The sequence below is a fragment of the Pseudorca crassidens genome, chromosome 10 (genome assembly GCF_039906515.1).
Source record: "Pseudorca crassidens isolate mPseCra1 chromosome 10, mPseCra1.hap1, whole genome shotgun sequence".
NCBI classification, from domain to species: domain Eukaryota; kingdom Metazoa; phylum Chordata; class Mammalia; order Artiodactyla; family Delphinidae; genus Pseudorca; species Pseudorca crassidens.
Window position 1 is genome coordinate 25,409,765 of NC_090305.1, and position 17,287 is coordinate 25,427,051.

At 48.3% G+C, this 17,287-nt stretch overlaps 1 protein-coding gene across 2 annotated transcripts in view; it reads left to right on the top strand.

Annotated features, from left to right (window-relative positions):
• The window catches only part of ELOVL5 (ELOVL fatty acid elongase 5), a 69,990-nt gene extending 53,769 nt beyond the window's left edge, over positions 1–16,221 (top strand). Inside the window, exons 4-9 of one of the 2 annotated variants that reach the window (XM_067752679.1) lie at positions 7,966–8,043; positions 8,844–9,015; positions 10,699–10,823; positions 12,977–13,111; positions 14,368–14,539; positions 15,738–16,221. In XM_067752679.1, coding sequence (XP_067608780.1) covers positions 7,966–8,043; positions 8,844–9,015; positions 10,699–10,823; positions 12,977–13,111; positions 14,368–14,499 — 642 coding nt within the window. In that variant the 3' untranslated portion in view covers positions 14,500–14,539; positions 15,738–16,221. Of the gene's footprint in view, positions 1–7,965; positions 8,044–8,843; positions 9,016–10,698; positions 10,824–12,976; positions 13,112–14,367 lie in introns of both variants that reach the window. The other variant, XM_067752680.1, reaches the window with a different exon arrangement.
• The last annotated feature ends 1,066 nt before the right edge of the window (positions 16,222–17,287 follow it).

The window sequence follows — 17,287 nt, forward strand, 5'->3', positions numbered from 1 at the left end:
TTTCTGTGTTTCTGAATTTGGGAAAGTCATCAGGCATCATATCCTCGATGCTTCCTCCTCCTTCACCAGCTCTGGCTGGAGCTCCTATTAGACGTGTGTTGGACATTCTCACCCCTACGTATTCTCTCTCATGTTTTTTGAATCTTTATGTCTCTCCTGCATTCCTCTAATTCACTCGTATTTTCAGTTGTGTCTAATCTGCTCTTTCAGCCATTTTTAGTTTCAGTTACTATGCATTTTTTATTTCTTCATAAAAATTCACTGCTTGTTCTTTTTTTCACTTCATAACATGGAAACATTGGTTTTTTTCCTAGTTAGATACAACTGTGATCTCAAACTTAACCATTTGCTGTATTGCTATTTGAAAATATCCTTTAAAAAATTTTCTTCCAGCTATATCTGTGAGGTCATGCCTCTGGGAATAATTATTATATCAATGTTAATTTTTTTTTTTTGGCCACACTGCACAGCATGTGGGATCTTAGTTTCCCGCCCAGAGATCAAACCCATGCCCCCTGCATTGGAAGCGCAGAGTCTTAACCACTGGACCGCCAGGGAAGACCCTATGTTAAATTTCTTTACCTTTTTTAAAAACAAAAACAGGACAGTTTGTAGGGTGTCCCGTGTAAGCATCCCAAGCTAGTATTGCTGGGGTCATCTCAGGTAAACGTGTCTGCCCCAAATAAAAGAGATTTTTAAAAGAACTTGAATATAAGCTCACTTCCTCTTTTCTAACTTATTTTTTTAGGGGAAGCCTCACCTTACAGTTAGGCATCAGTGGTGTTGGAGTTTTTTTGGAGTTTCATATAGCGTTTCTGCCTTGTGTTAACGGTGGGGAGGTGGTTCAGCTTTCGCGCGGTTTGCTGCGTTGCCAGGACCAGACGTCAGTGGTTTTCTTCTTTGAATCTTCTCTTGAAGATTTCTGATGCTGCTTTATGCGGAGGGTGAGAGAAGTTGAGCATTTGACGGGAAGGGTGTTTTGCTTGTGCTTTCCGCCCCCTCTGTAATTGTGGCGTCGGTGCTGTCAGCACGTCTCCCCAGGCCCCCGACAGCACTGCCTCCCTGGCTCTGGCTTTGAATGTCCTCGATAGAGCTGCAGAGCAGTTGTTCTGGAGACATTATATTCTAAACGGTCTTGTTTTTCTTTCCCTTCAGGCTTTCTTAAAATAGATATGTTATTGTGGAAAAAAATAGGATTTGGAAAAACACTTAAAGGACCTGGCAAGTAATTACTGAATTTTATTTAGAAATGATTTTGTTTCCCAAAATACTCTGAAAAAGACATTTAGTACCATTCTGCCTTTCCGCATTGAACAGAAGTTGAAACTCTGGTGAGATTAATACTTATAGGAAAGGCCCAACTATTGCCTAAAACACTTCTCACTCACAGTTCCCTTACCACTGAAACTCCTTGCTCAGAAAGAAGCTTCTCTCAGGGAGAACCAGCACCTCAGTTACCTGCCTGTCCATTTACCTGGCACTGCCCTGAGGGAATGCCTGCAGTGGGAAGATGGAGAGAAGGATTCAGCCTTCTGACAGACAGCCTTCCCCTCAGCCACACTCCCAGGGGACAGGGAAGGGATGCCTTCCAGTAGAGAGGAAGCTTTGGCTTTGGTCCAGAGCCAGGCCTGACTCCTCTAAACTGACCCTACAGACCTTGGTAACTGAGCCTTACAGCTGGTGTAAAAAGGAACCAGTCTACAAATCCTCAACTAAAGCAGACTCAGTTTGTAAAGCAGGAGTCAGAAGGTAAGCTGGAGGTCTCTCTTTGTTTTTGTTTTTGTTTTTGCGGTACACGGGCCTCTCACTGTTGTGGCCTCTCCCGTTGCGGAGCACAGGCTCCGGACGTGCAGGCTCAGCGGCCATGGCTCACAGGCCCAGCCGCTCCGCGGCATGTGGGATCTTCCCGGACCAGGGCACGAACCCGCGTCCCCTGCATTGGCAGGCGGATTCTCAACCACTGTGCCACCAGGGAAGCCCTGGAGGTCTCTCTTTAAATTCCGCAGAGGATGCTCTGGTGGGGCTTCTGTATACAGTAGGAGCAGCAGCAGTGCAGACCTAGTCACGAGCCTTCAAGCGCTGGGGCAGAAAGAGCAGACATTTGTGTAGAGTCATAGCAAAGACTTACATATACAGTGCCTGCCTTATGCCAGGTACTGGGTTCACTCACTGTTCATCACACTGTCACTGTCCCCTTTCTGCAGAGGCAAAGCCCCGGGTGGACCTGGGATTCGAGTCTGTGCTTCAGGCCATTGTGCATCACTGCCTCAGAACACTGAGCCTCAGCTTGGGTCTTCTCTCCCAGCCAGTCCCATAAAATATAAAATGAGTGTTTCTTGTGGGGTATGTGGAAGCAATTTACCAGAAACCACCTCTCAGGAGGCTGAATAGTGAGACAAAAGGACTGCCAGCGTAAGTGGACAGGGCCCAGGGTTGAGGGAAGAATGCCAGACATACCTGTGTCAGGCTGGGCTGAGGACAAGCTGTTTCTTTGTGCTTTGTTCTGAAGCCTTCTCTAGTGTACAGAGCCTGGCCTTATGACGTAACCAAGAGTATTGCAGTCAGCTGTAACCCAAGGGGTTCCTGGGCCTCAGTGGAAAAAAACACTTTGGGAGGCCACAGGTATGAAATTATCTTAATGGGCATCCTTCTGCTCTGGACAGGAAAGATTTGAAATTCAAAACCACATGCTTTGACTTGACCCTGTTCCATAATGGCACTGCCAATATTGGCCAGCTAAACCTTGGAGAAAGAGGTGCTTTTAATTTGGGAGTAGCTGATGGTTCATTTGAAACCAAACATCTGCTGAAGATAAAGATGCAGCGAAAGGTCTGCTTTTCCATAGAATTCTTCATGAATAGAGTATCTCCATTGTGTTCTTACTAAAGACACAAAACCAGACAAAGAAGGTCAGAGGAGCTTGGAAGTGCTGTTAGAGACATTGCATTTGGACCAAGAGTCAGGATTCCTAGGTGCTGGTCCCAGCAGTGCCACTGAGAAGCTGTGTGACTTTGGACCAGCCATATCAGTACTCGTCTCTGTTTCCTTAATAAAAAACATGACCTTGTACCGGTTCAAAAAAGTACACACTTGTAGATGCCACAGGAACAGTCAAGTCTAGGGAGATGTCAACCTCACACGCTTTGGGTGGTGGTGCTTATTTTAGCAAAGTCCCTTGGGTCCTGGGATGGTTGAATTTCAGCGTGGATAGTGTCTGTTCCCGTTACCTTTCATTCCATTTCTGCTTAGGGGGAGATAACCACACAGCTCATCAAACCCTCATCACTAAATCCATTAGCCCCTTTTGGAAAGGGGTCACCTTACTGCTCTGACATCTTGGGTTGAGTGAACTGATGAGGGCCACACAGGATGACATTTTTCTGCTTGAAGTGTTTCAAATGATCTTGTTTCTTGAGATGCTTTGGTGGCATTACAGAAAGTGCCTTGGAAGTGGTTATCATGCTATAGGGTATACATTTGTGGTTAAATTGTGGTGTTAGATGAGAAAAGTCAACTCTCACCTAGACAATCAACTAGAGATGAATCACTCCGTGAACTGCATCATCCAGACCCAGCTGTGATATTCACTTCAGTTTTCTTCTTTAAGTGAAAAGATGCACGAAACCACTTTTGGTTATTGAATTTGTCTCATAAGGAGAGAAGAAAGCTTCTAGCTAGGCTTTAATTATAGCTCTGCACACGCCCATGGCCTAATTGAAGTTTGCTTTACTCCAGAGAAGGAGTGGTGGTTCACAGCGGTGCTGTGTGTGTCTTGGTTACTGGGGAGAAGCCAGGTGTAGGGTACTTAGTGCTCCCTCGGTGGTTCTTGGAGTGGCCGGTGGGATCCGGAGCTGGGGTGGTGGTGGCCAGCTGCTTGCTGTGGCCTGCTTTTCCACTGGAGCACGGACCTGCCCTGTCGGGGTGACTTCCAGAAGTCAGGGTAGAGCCCTGCCCTCACTTCCAGTGCCTCCCCTTTGGTCCCACCTCCTGGGCCCTCCCTGGGGCTGCAGTGTGATGAGCTGCCCAGAGCAGCTCTTGGAGGGAAGGCCGGGCGTTGGCTGAGAGCCTCCAGGGTCTGGTACTCAGACATGCCGTTTTCTTCTGATGGGAATGGAGAGAGCAGGACCCTGATACTGGCCACTTGTACGGAGGGCGGCTGAGAAGCTTAGGTGAATAAACTTGAACTCGGGTGCTTGATCCTCATGTGTTAAATATCCTATCCCTTTTGAAGCCAAGGATATTTAAGAATTAAACTCCATGTCACCAGTATGACATTTAATGAGGACTGGTTTTCATCTTGTGAACGGAAACTTTTATTTTCCCCTGCAAATAAAACATTGGGCCTAGATTTAAGGGGCAAGAAGCAGCACCTTGAACACTTTGTTGTTATCGAGCAAATATTTGTTCAACATCCCTTATGTACGAGTCCCCGTTCCATCTCCCTCCACCCCCGTGATGGATTCTGTGGATGCAGATGTGCAGACACAACCTCTGAGAGCTTACAGAGGAGCTTCAGACAGAGCCAGTGACGGGTCTTAAAGGAGCATGTAAGCACATAGGTGTAAGTCACGGCACCTAGGCTCAGAGGCAGGAGACGGGCTTCAGCTGGAGTGCTCAAGAGAGCAATCATGAAAAACAATAAAATTTTAGCTGACCTTTGAAGGATGAATACGATTTTGAGAGCTGGAGATGGGGGTCCATGGGTGCGGAGAGCACTGCAGTTGAAAAGGATAAAGTAATGGTCATTTCTAACAGTTGCTGTGCTTATCCTCTCTACCAGGTTGGGTGAGATAAGCATTACATACATCTTGTTAACGTCTCACGGCAGCCTGAACAGGCCAGAGTATTATTTTTATCCTGTTTGAAGAGTGAGTAAAATGAGGCCTGAAGAGCTGCCATCTGTTTTTGTAAATAAAGGAACAGGCATGGTTTGCTGTTTCATAGTATTTTTTGTGCTCCCTCCCTCCCATTGGTGATGTAACAGAACTGCAAGTTTCTGTTTCTAAGGAAAGGCTTCTGTGAACAAAGATTTTACATTCTCTTCTGGTGTTTTTGAAAGTTGTTTCCCCTTTTTTACTGCCAAGGGGCAAAAGCAGATGTGCTTAGAGGGGATGCCCAGAAGTGGTGACGCGTTTGCTTTGAAGTCTTCACACTGTCTCTCCTAGTTGCTCCTGTGACCAGAAACACGGAATCATGCAACAGCCAGCTGGGCTCAAGGGGTGGGACTTCCTACAAGGGAAACAGATTTTGCCCTTGGAGAAGGTATCTCACCTGGGAGAGGCTCACACCTGTGCTCTAGGCTTCTTTATCTCCATCCTTTAACCCAGTGGAGTTCCAAAAAGTTCTTTCTCTGTACCCTCCAGCCACAGAAGAAAATTTATCAGCGCCCTCATGGGGTAGAAGGAAGGGCAGCAAAGAACATTGTGCCAAGATGACACCTCTCTTCCCTCAGGTTTCCACCCCAGCGCGGGCACACACGCACACACACGTGCGTGCACACACACGCACACACACACGCGCGCGCACACACACGCACACGCACACACGCAGCCCACTTTAGACTCAGGCTTTGTATCTTGATGCAACGTTGGGACTTCTGGTAGGTCTGCATGCGGTGTGCTTAACTGGCATGACTTTAGGAAGGGGAAGACCAGAAAGATAATATACCTTCCAGTAAATTACCTGTGGGTCTGGTTTTTCAAAGATAGTATAGTGTAGTTTATGTGTGGTCTGTTTTCAAAAAAATCGTAGTAACTGTAGAAAATTAAAACAGAACCTTTGGAAATAATTTAATACAGCCTCATCTGCTTACAGTAAAGAATGACCAAGGTCCAAGGGAATTAGCTGGCGTGTCCCAGGTTGCTCACTAGCCCTGGTACTTCTGCTCCCTAATCCTGGGTTCTTTTCATCATAAAATGATCGGCTGGTCTTTGGCCGCAAAAACCGTGTTAGCTCTTAAAGGAGTTAGTAGAAGGAAAACCAGATTGAAGCAGGGTGTTGAGTGTGCTGGCTTTTGTCTCTGAGGGTGGAAGTTTAACCGTTTGTCTTCAGACCTTTGTGATCAGCTGATGTTCCCTGAGGGTATCTGTGTGCCGCTGCCCTCCCCCCCAGTCAAACTCTGTTGGAGGACAGTGTAGGGGAAGGTGGTCAGTGCGAGGGTTTAAAGTCCTGTGTCTCGGTTACATCTTTCGTGCAGTGCTGGTAGGTGAACCATTTCTTACGTGAATCAGGTAGCATGAAACCAGTGGTTCCCACTCCTAGTTTCACACTGGAATTGCCTTGCAAGCTTCTGGTTTAATGGTCTGGGGGAAGCCAGGCATTAGGAATTTTTTTTTTTTTTTTTTGCGGTACGCGGGCCTCTCACTGTTGTGGCCTCTCCTGTTGCGGAGCACAGGCTCCGGACGCTCAGGCTCAGTGGCCATGGCTCACGGGCCCATCTGCTCCACGGCATGTGGGATCCTCCTGGACTGGGGCACGAACCCGTGTCCCCTGCATCGGCAGGCAGACCCTCAACCACTGCGCCACCAGGGAAGCCCCCATTAGCAATTTTTAAAAGCTCCCCCGGTGAGCCTGTCCTACAGCTGGAATGGGAACCACAGCTTAACAGTTCTCAAACATCAGTGGCATCAAAAATCACCTGTGAAACAACCAGTTTTCACACCGCGGAGCTTCACACCCAGAAGTTTCTGATTCAGTGGGTCTGGGGTTAGGCCTCAGATTTTATATTTCTAGCTAACTCCTGGGTGATGGTGCTGCTGCATCGGGACCACACTTTATAAACCACAGGATTGGATTCTCTAGGGTTTTGGCTCTGAAGCTCCAGGCAGGGCTCAGGTATTTGCATGTCTTTTGAGTTCCCACATGATGCTGGTGCAGCTGGACTAGGGAACACGTTGAGAACCACACTTGGGGGCCCAGTGGCCGGTTCCTCGTCTTGGCTCCCCAGATGAGCTCAAGCACGACAAGACAGACCACCTGAGGTTTCTCCTCCCATGGCCCCACTTGACCACCAGAGGGAGAGCCACCAGGAACAGTTGAGGATGCCAAGGCTTCAGGAGATGGTGGTGAGCTGCGGTCTCCATGGAGAAAGGCGCATCTCGTGGGTGTCTGGCTGGCTGGAACATAGTGGACACGCACAGGGTGGTCAGATCACACCTTCCTTCTGGACCGTTGGAGCAGGTCCTTAGGTCTCCCCTTAGCCGGGCATCACCCTCATGTGCGGGTGAGGCAGCTGAGGCCCTCATGGAGAACTGGCGACCCTGCAGCTCTGCACCCCAAGTCCGGGGTCCTCACTGTGCCACCACAGTGCCTACTCTGCCGCAGGTGAGTTCTGAGGCATGGGCACAGTTCCTCGGTTCGCAGAGGTCTCATTCATGGATCCGGAGATGACACAGCAGCGGAAAACAGTGAAGAGGCTCAGGCTGGACTCGGTTGCCCCAGGCTTGCAGCAGGGGGGCTCCAGACCGGCATCAGGATCACCTGGGAACCTGCTAGAAGTAGGAATTCTTGGGCCCCACCCCAGACCTGCCAGACCAGAAACACTCCCCAGCAATCTGCCTTTCACTGTGCCCTTGAGGTGGTTCTGGTCCTACACACTCAGGTTTGAGAAAGCCTGTGGTTTCCCCTGAGGCCGTGGCAGGGCAGGACCCAAGCCCATGATTGGAAAACTTGGGCCTCGGAATTGGCGAGATGCCTGTGACGGGCCCAGGGGAACTGAGGGTTCTGGAGAGAGGCAGCCTGGCAAAGCAGGGCCTGCCCCTTGTGAAATTGAGTCCCTAGTCATTTAAACCCCCCTTGGTTCACACTCCCTTGTCATTATGGTTTTTTGCCCGGACCAAACTTGCCTCAGCACAGCCCAAGGTCAGTTTGCACAGATTCTCAAATTAATGAACTTTAATTGAATAGGACTTCTCCTGGTTCTTATTTTGTTGGTGATTAGCTTTTTCCCTTTTTTTTTTTTTCCAGTTAGTGACGGGAGTATGGGAAGGCCAGTACAACTTCTTCTGTCAGGGCACACGCAGTGGAGGAGAAGCAGACATGAAGGTATTGTCTTTTTTTTTTTTTTTTTTAATAACTAAATTGTTCAAAAGACAAGATGGCCGTCCAGGTAATCCCTGTGGACATTTTTTAAAGAACTTTAAAAGCAGTATGTGCACATGGTATGAGAACTTAAGCAGCATGAAAAGTATAGAATGGAAACTAAAATCTCCCTCTCTGCAAAAAGTAAGTCCTGTTGACAGCTTCCAGGGAAAAAAATGTGCATGCATTTATCAGTATTTGTGCTCTGTTTATATAAACGGGATCGGAAGGATGTCTTAAGTGTTTTAATCATTCCTCTAAGTGGCCTCTGAGTGTGGTCTGCCGGTTCCAGCTTCCACTCTGGCGTGTTTTTTGGGTTTTGTTTTTAACAAAACGCTGCAGTCTACCCTCAACGTGGCAGTCATTTCGTTAGAGACCCCGTGTGGCACGTTTAATTGGGCAGAACCTGGCACTGGATACCCTGATTCCTTTCTTCCTCTGCCTCGTGTCTGTCACCTGCCCCACGCCAGCCCTTGAAAGCAGAAGTGCCTTTCATGTGGTTTTCTTCCTCCGATGGCTCTGTAGGCTCCTTCCAGAGGGAACAGGAGGCCGGCGGGGATCTGTTAGAGACTTGAAAAGGGTTGGTGGACCTTTGAGAGCTTTCCCTGCCTCCACTCCCCCCAGCCCCCCACCCAGCCCCTGGTGTTCTGGCTAAAGGCACTGCAGAGTGACGCTTTGGCAGGGCCAGTCGGGGGGAGCGGGGGTGGTGGGATCCTGGGGTTGAGCGCAGAACCCGGAAGATGCTTACGGCCCCTTCCTCCTAGATCATCCGCGTGCTCTGGTGGTACTACTTCTCCAAGCTCATTGAGTTCATGGACACCTTCTTCTTCATCCTGCGCAAGAACTACCACCAGGTCACGGTCCTGCATGTGTACCACCACGCCTCCATGCTCAACATCTGGTGGTTCGTGATGAACTGGGTCCCCTGTGGCCACTGTGAGTCGGGCATCTTTGGGGACAGGTGTGAGCGGAAAGGCTGAGTTGAAACTAAGGCTTTGAGAAAAGGTGTTGTTTCTGTAGATATCTAGGTCAAGCCTTTGAACGTGGTGTCCAGGTTGCCTTTAACGATAGTCTGCGTGGCCTGTGCACTCAGCAAGCTGACAGAACCTTTTTCTAGTTTGGTGCACATCCTGTGCTGATTTGGCAAGATGAGGGAAAGACCAGATTCCCAGCCTGGGGCACATGAAGAAATCAGGACAGAGTTCTCTATTCCAGATTGTCCCTGATCCTTGTTCCCCTATAATTTGGAAGACGTTTGACTGACAGGGACAGACCAGGAAGTTGGAATCCCACCATGGAGTGGGCACCGGAGAACAAGCATTAGCTGTAGTACCTCAGGGAGTCTGCATCTACTCTGATATAGTGACCCTCACCTTCCTGAAGCGTGTTTAGCTGAGCAGCTTCTGTGACAAGCACCAACGTTTGAAGTAAATTCTCTAAGAAGGATGTGGACCGCTTGTAGTCTGAAGTGTCCTGTAATTTCCAGAGATTTAAGTTGTCCCCGTCAGTGTCAGCCCAGGAGTTCTAACATGTCCCAGTCAAAATTTCTGTCATCCATCACCAACAGATTTTGACCAGGACCCCTTGAGTCTATTCACAATATGTTTTTCCCCAGGATAGCACCACCCTTGATTAACTTGGCCCGCCAGGATTCACATAGAGGATTTTAGAACCAGAAAGGACTTTCCAAGTATAGCTCCTTCCAGTTTGGGAGAACTCTGAGATAAAAGAAGGGTTGGTAGAGCTCACACCTCATGGCCGTGGGTTACCTGACTTAACTTTCTAATAGAAATGGCACCTCCCCACATTAGAAGAGGACTTTAAATGTCAAAGATCCCACAGGATGACAGATGATCACCAGCCCCACCTGGCCGATGAGAAACAACCAGAGAATGGGCGTGACTTGTCCAAGGTCACGTGGCCAGTTGCTGTCATAGCCCAGCCTGGTGTGTCTGACCGCACGAGGGGAAAAACTGGTAGCTTTGCTTGATTGCTCACTGTGGGGGCAGAGGGCGGAGAGTCTGAAAAAAGACCTGCTGGTTCTACTGGAAATTACAAATTAAGACATAAATAATGGGTCTCTCATCTCTAAGGAACGAGGCTCTGGACTCTATTATTGATAAGAATATATGGCCTCCGCACTGCGGTCCTGGGGAATAATTAGGAGGTGCTTTCAAAGACCTCTCCAGACCTCAGCAAATGTGTAGAGACGGCCAGCTTTGAACGTACCGCCCATCGGCTGTGCTCCCCACATCTTCAACGCAGCAGTCAGAGGCACTTGGGCAGCTGCCTCTGGGAGCCACTGGGGGCCTGGCAGCAAAACCTTTAGGTGCCAGAGTGGGGCGGGTGGTCTCCTGACTCCTGTGCTGGATGCCCACCTGGTAGCTGCGCAACAGACCCTGGGCTTAAAGCATCATGACGACTGCCTTCCCTGGGTGGAAATTGAATTCTGATTGCATGCCCGTGCAGTGCCAGATTGCTGCCGCCGTGTCTGCTAGCCCCTGTTCAAAAACACTTTGTGGTTTTTTTTGATTTAAAAGGAATCTTGGATTTTATTTGTGACCTGTTACATATAAAGCATTGAGGCATCCTCCTCCCCAATTCCCTCTGTTCCTGCAGCTTATTTTGGTGCCACACTTAACAGCTTCATCCACGTCCTCATGTACTCGTACTACGGTCTGTCGTCCGTCCCTTCCATGAGGCCGTACCTCTGGTGGAAGAAGTACATCACGCAGGGGCAGCTGGTAAGTGACGTGGCCTCTTTCCCCCAGGACTTGCCACCTGGGGAACGCCAAGCTCTTCCCGGGGCGCTCTTGCTGCCCTCCTGGCTTCCTTGTTGTTTACGAGCACCTAAGATGTGGCTTTCCCATCCTCTCTCTCTCGGTCCAGTTAAACTCCTTGAAGTGGGCAGAGCAGGGCATCGTGTTCATTTCAGTCGCTGGAGAGACCATGCCTGTGAGGGTGCAGCTAGTTGGATTGCAGAGCAAGGATTAAATCGAACTCTCTGACTTCAAGTTCAGCCATTTGTTCTGAGTTTGTGCACAGAGCATGTGTGTGTGCACATGTTTTCTAATCAGAACCCAAATCCAAGGTGAAACCTGTGTATGTGTTTCCAGGATTTGCTGGGAGGAGCGTGAGCCCAGGGCGCTAGCTTATTAGGCAGCAAGGATGCAGATGCCGCGCGACCTCTCAGCCTGTGTGGTGGTGAGGGTGGCACTGCTGTGCCTCAGGTGGCGGCCCCCTTCCTGGGCCCACGTGCCAGGGCCACCCAGCAGCTGTTCGCACTTGGTGGTTATTTCCCACCGTCCTTCTTAAAGCTTTCCTCAGCTGTCAGTATGTTATACACCCTATTCCTCTCCCTTCCTGATTTCTTTCATAAACTAATTATTAACACTATTACTACTCACGTTAAAATCCTGACATTTGTTGAGTTTACTACGTGCCAGGCTCTCACGTCAAGTAAGCAGTTTTACATGGATTGTCCCAGTAGCCTGATTTCGTGTTATTACCCCTGTTTTATAGATGAGGACATGGGAGCAATAGGCCAGAGCTAGCTAACCTGTCGATATTAGGTATTAAACTCTTGGCCCTGGCCTTGCCTTATTGGTACATTTTTTTCTAAGGAAACCAAGCTGATTCAGATCCCTCCAAGCCAACTGCAGTTTTTCAATATTGAAAGATAACCTTCTGGGAAAAAAAATCCGAGGAGACCGTCTGAGCTGCTTATGTGTTTGGCCTTTCGTTATCATCTTTGCCAGCGGCTGGACAGGCCTTGTTAATTTTCTCCTTACCCACCTGTGAGGAAGGATAATTGTTCTTCAGCCTCCCTGTTACACTTGAGAAGCGACGCAGAGATCGATTTGCTCCACGCGGCGTGGCTCTGCAGAAGCAGAATTTAGAGCAGCCTGGAGAGTCGGTTTCCCATTAGGCTCTGCCCTTTGAGGTGGAAGATTGCACCCAGTTCGCCTAGATTTATTCTGCACACCACTTACAGTTTCTTCTCAGTCTAGAATACTTAACCTTAAAAAAGGAAACAAGCAACAACAAAAAACAGTTCCCTACATGGAAGCACTGAAAGGTGGGCCCGAAATCCAGTGGGCAGAGCCCTGCCCTCCGCTGTTAACTCCTTAAAGGAAGCAGCAGCCACGCCTTATCTTAGCCCCTTCTCCCCATTTCCCTCGGCCCTTCCCCTGCTTCTCAAGATTGACTTGTCAGAAATAATCTAGGGAATTAGCATTATATGCCAGTCAGAGTATCAGTCTGTCTGCCAGCCTCAGCCTTCACCAAACCAGAAGGTCCATGGATAAGGATGGGGAAAGTGTCCCGTGGGATTGCACGTCCTGCGGTGAGGTCCCTGGTCCCTCTAAACATACACCCCACGCCCATCCTTCCTTTACAAAGAAAACAAAAAACAAAACTCTTGCATCTCCTATACTGTATTCCTGAACTGTGTGTGGTGTGTGTGTGTGTGTGTGTGAGGTTTTTTAAACGCGTTTTCCATTTTTCCCTCCAGCTTCATTGAGATGTAATTCACATATAGTATTGTGTAAGTTCAGGGTGTACAACGTAATGACTTGATGTATGTATCTGTTGTGAAATCTACCCTCAGCAACTGCCGAATGTACAACGCAGTGTTGCCGGCTGTTCCCCAAGGTTTAGAGAAGATGGTTTCAGTAGTTGGAAGGGGAGGAGTGTATACGTAGGACCCATTCAGATGTATAACGAGTTTGGGTACGTTTAGCATAGGCCCCGTGTTTTTGGAATGACCTCTGTACCTACAGAAAGGTTAATAAGCGTTCCTTCCCAATCTTGGGGGTGCGGGGTAGAGCGCCCATCTGGCGGATGCCTTGGCCCTGGGCCGTGGCCGCGTGCTCAGCTGTGCCTCCTCCCCCACCAGGTACAGTTTGTGCTGACCATCCTCCAGACCAGCTGCGGGGTCATCTGGCCGTGCGCCTTCCCTCTTGGTTGGTTGTATTTCCAGATTGGATACATGATTTCTCTGATTGCCCTCTTCACAAACTTCTATATTCAGGTAAATCTCACTCTTCTGTGGCGGTTGAGATTTGGGGTCCTTGCAGCCAAGGCCCTCATTCGTTCCCTATGGGGAGCCCCTGCCTTGGTGGGGCTGGGGTGGGGGTCGCTGCCAATGTAGGAGGAGGTACTGAAGTCTGTCCAGGCCTCTGGAGTTCCAGGTCTTCGATGAGGGAGGCTCGGGGTCCCTGTGGGAAAGCAGAGCTGTCCAGCAGGCCCCGTACCGCCTCCCTCGTGGCCACTGCAGACCCGCCATAGGTGAGTCTCAACGCCATGTCCCTCAGCCCCACTGCCCTAGACTTTGGGGCTTAACTAAATGTCTGAAGAAATTTCCATCACAGACCCCAGTTATAGACAGAAATCAGCCTTTCGTCCTGGTTTTCTTACACTTTCTCTCCCCGCTGCTCAGGTTTGGGGTGTGGGTCGTTCCCAAGTGCATGATGTGATGTAGGTTTTTGCTCGTGGAAGGGTCTGTTTAGGGCAGGTTACCTGCAGGGGAGCCTGACCTTTTGCAGCCACAGTTGACTCCCCTGTGTCCCGTCACCCCTGGGGCTCCTGTGTTCGTGCTCCACGGGCAGGGCCTGGTTCTGGGCAGGCATATAGGGGGTGGTCAGGAGCAAGGACAGAGGGAGTAAAGCCGGCTCACGTTGAGCATCCCTCCCCCCGGGGCGGGGAGGGGCAGAGCAGCATGTTTGCCCCTCCCTGCGCCCCATGCAGGCAGACACCTTTCCCCAGACACACCTGGGGTGGCGGCTTTGAGTTGCATTCACATCTTGCTGGGCTGGTGGTTCATGCTACACTTTGGGGCAGCCACCAGGTATGAGGGAGGTTAAAGGATAGGGCCCGACGAAGCTGAAGCCACACCTGTTTTGACTGCCCTCGCGGCAGAGCACTCTGTACGTAAAGGGCCGAAATAGTTGCTGAAGTCATGAGGCAGCTTTGAAGGCAGAGGATGTGAGTGACAGAAGGTACCGCAGTGGGAGCGTGGAAGGGCAGAGCTGAGTGAAGTGTAAATTGTGTTTTCTGTCTAACTCTCAGATAACATTGATACAGTGAGCCTGTGACTCACTGAACTTACCCAGGCTGAGCCTCAAAGAAATGGAAGAGTGATTGAAACCAGTGGCAAAAAAACATTTTCCTGGTCGCTTGACCACAGACGTTGCTTCTTGATATGATAGCACTGGTCCCCAAAGGCTCTAACGTTAGGGATGCAGCTGGGCCCCCGCCGTGGTTGCCATCTGCCCTTATGCCTTGCAGACCTACAACAAGAAGGGGGCCTCCCGGAGGAGAGAACACCAGAACGGCTCCGTGACGGCCGTGAACGGCCACACCAGCAGCTTTTCTTCTCTGGAAAACAGTGTGAAGCCGAGGAAGCAGCGTAAGGACTGAGGCCCAAGGGTTGACAGCCTCTGAACCCCGTCGTCTGATTGTAAGCACAAATGAATTGTGCCCAATGCTCGTTAACAGCTGCTGTAACTAGTCGGCCTACCATAGTGTGACTCACGTAGGACCTCTTCCATCAGTTCCAAACCCCTAGGAAATGTAGACAGATTACCCAAGTAGGCATAAGATTTTTAACATTTCTGGGCTCTCACCGACCCCTGCGCTAGACTGTGGAGGGCGTGTTGTTGTAGTACACGACACTGCTGTTGCCTTATTAGTTATAACATGATAGGTGCTGAATTGTGATTCACAATTTAATAACACTGTAATCCACACTTTTTTTTTTTAACTGTAGACCATGCATGTGATTGTAAATTTGTATAATAATGGTGTTACAGTAGAGAAACACACATGCCTTAAAAGTTAAAAAACAGGGCCCAAAGCGTATTCGTTTAAATTAGGGTATGTTTCAAGTTTTTATTCATTTCTAATAGCTCTGTTCAGAAAAGTCAAAGACCATGACTTATGAAACTATCGTGTGACACGTAGTTTCAAGTGACTTGTACATGTGAACTCGGCACCTTCAGTTTTGTAATATCGGCTTTAAATCAGGCAGGTTCAAATCTAGTGGAACAGTCAGTTTAACTTTTTAACAGATCTTATTTTTTTATTTTGAGTGCCACTATTAATAATGTAAAAAGGGAGGGGGGGTTCTAAAGCAGTCTTGATGAAACTTAAAATATATATTCTTTGTCTTCAGGATTTTAGGAAGTGTGTAGGATGAGTAGGCCGTTTTAAATTTCAGAATTGCTTCAGTGTTTTTATACAGGAAACAAAGCCCATTTTGCTTTCCACTTGTGAGAGAAGATTTATACTTTTCAAGAGAGATGATTAAATGTTTACCATTTGACAGAGTCCCATAGATGAGCAGTGGGGAACTGGTTGCCAGGGTCCAAATTTGGGTTGATTTCTGTACTATTTGTTTTGACACAAACTTCCTTTGAAAATGTGCCTAGCTTACCAAAATGAATTAAAGGTGGGGAAAGGACCTTAGAAAAATTTAAGGTAAAATTAAACAGATAGCTGCCACATGAGAGAACTGGGGGATTGGATAGAGATGGTTTGTTTAATGTAAATCTAATAGCACCTGTAATTTTTTTATCCTGCTTCAAATCTAAAGATTTGTTTAGAAATATTGTTTAAAAATAAGACTGCTTATCATAAAATCATGTCTCATACCCTAGAGGCAGTGGTCAAACAGATAAGGACTGTTGTGTGTGTCATCTTAAAGTGTTGGAATTTAGCCTCGGAATAACCTTCTCCGTCTGGAGGAGAAAAACATTCACTGAACCACTCGTGACACATCTGAGAAGGTCATTGACAATGTATGAACGAATTGTTGGTTTGATATTTATGTAAATATCAGTTTATCATGCTTTAATTTTGCACATTCATATTATAGGGAGCCAGTTGGTTCTCTTAATTAGTCTTGTGGGATTTCTGTTTGGAAGGAGTCACAGCATCTGTTTACATTTACCTTATCAGATCTAGAATGTGTATATTTGTAAATGTATGTCTTCCTAGGTCCTAGTTTGCAAATGTCTACATATTTCAATACAGAACGTATAACATTCAATAGTGTGCTGTCAAAGTGTGCTTTAGCTCATCTGGATATACCCACAATGTTAAATAATGTCTAAACATTAATCATTAAAATGTTTTTGATTACCTGTGCTTAGTTTTACATTGTTTATGCGCTGCTAATTCTGAATGACTGGAGAAAAATCCGCTTTCTTCACCATCTAGGAACTCACCCCAATAGATATAAATAATTCAGTTTGGAAGGTTATGTTGTGGCTCAGCTCACAGGAGGAGGGATCGATCCCCACATCGTAAGACATGGTGGTGGCTGAACCCCAATTTCCTTCCTCTAAGCCTTTCCGAGTTTCCCCACTAAAGGCCCCAGCTCGAAGTCCACTCCTTTTTCCTTCCTCCCTCCCTGCCCCAGGCTATTAGAGTTACTTTCCTAGATCTAGACCAGAGGTCTGCACATTCTTTCTGTAGAGAGCCAGATAGTACATGCTTTAGGCTTTGCAGTCCACCCTGTCTCTGTCCACACTGTTCAGCTGCCTTTCGTACCCGAGCTCCAAAGCAGTCACAGGTCATGTGTAAGTGGGTGGGCGTGGCTGTGTTCCAGTAGAACTTTATTTGCAAAACTGAAGGCCTGTGGCCATAGTTCCCTGACCCCTACTCTAGAGTAATGAGGGCCCACCTGTGTCACATTCTTTGCCAAAGACCATTTCACGTCCCAGGCCCTGCCCCCCCAGGCCTCCCCCATTCTGACTTACCAGGTCCGTCCACATCCACGATGGAAATGAGGACACGGACAGCCCCTCTTCCTTCCCTCCACTTCATACCACAGAGTCCCCAGTGCAGGCATGACCCTGGCTTTGAGTGTGTTCTGATTTGTCAATATCACCTTAAAAATATCATCAGAAACTGAATTTAGTATTAGGGATATCACCTGAAAAATGCAGAGGACTTTGGGGTTTGGTGGTGAAGATTATTTATATCCTTGTCCTTCCCCTCTGGGTCCAGAACGAATTGAAAAGACGTCAAAAAACCAGACTGGTGGAAATCGGAATAGCTCATCTGTCACTGAGAAGACTGGTTGGTGATACGAAGACCACGGTAGGGCTCTGAGAATACCCTGGTTGCCGACCCTGTTGACGTACCACGGTCGGCACTGGCACACCAGTGGTTTGTGGCTGCCCCCGGTCTGTTGGTCTGGTGA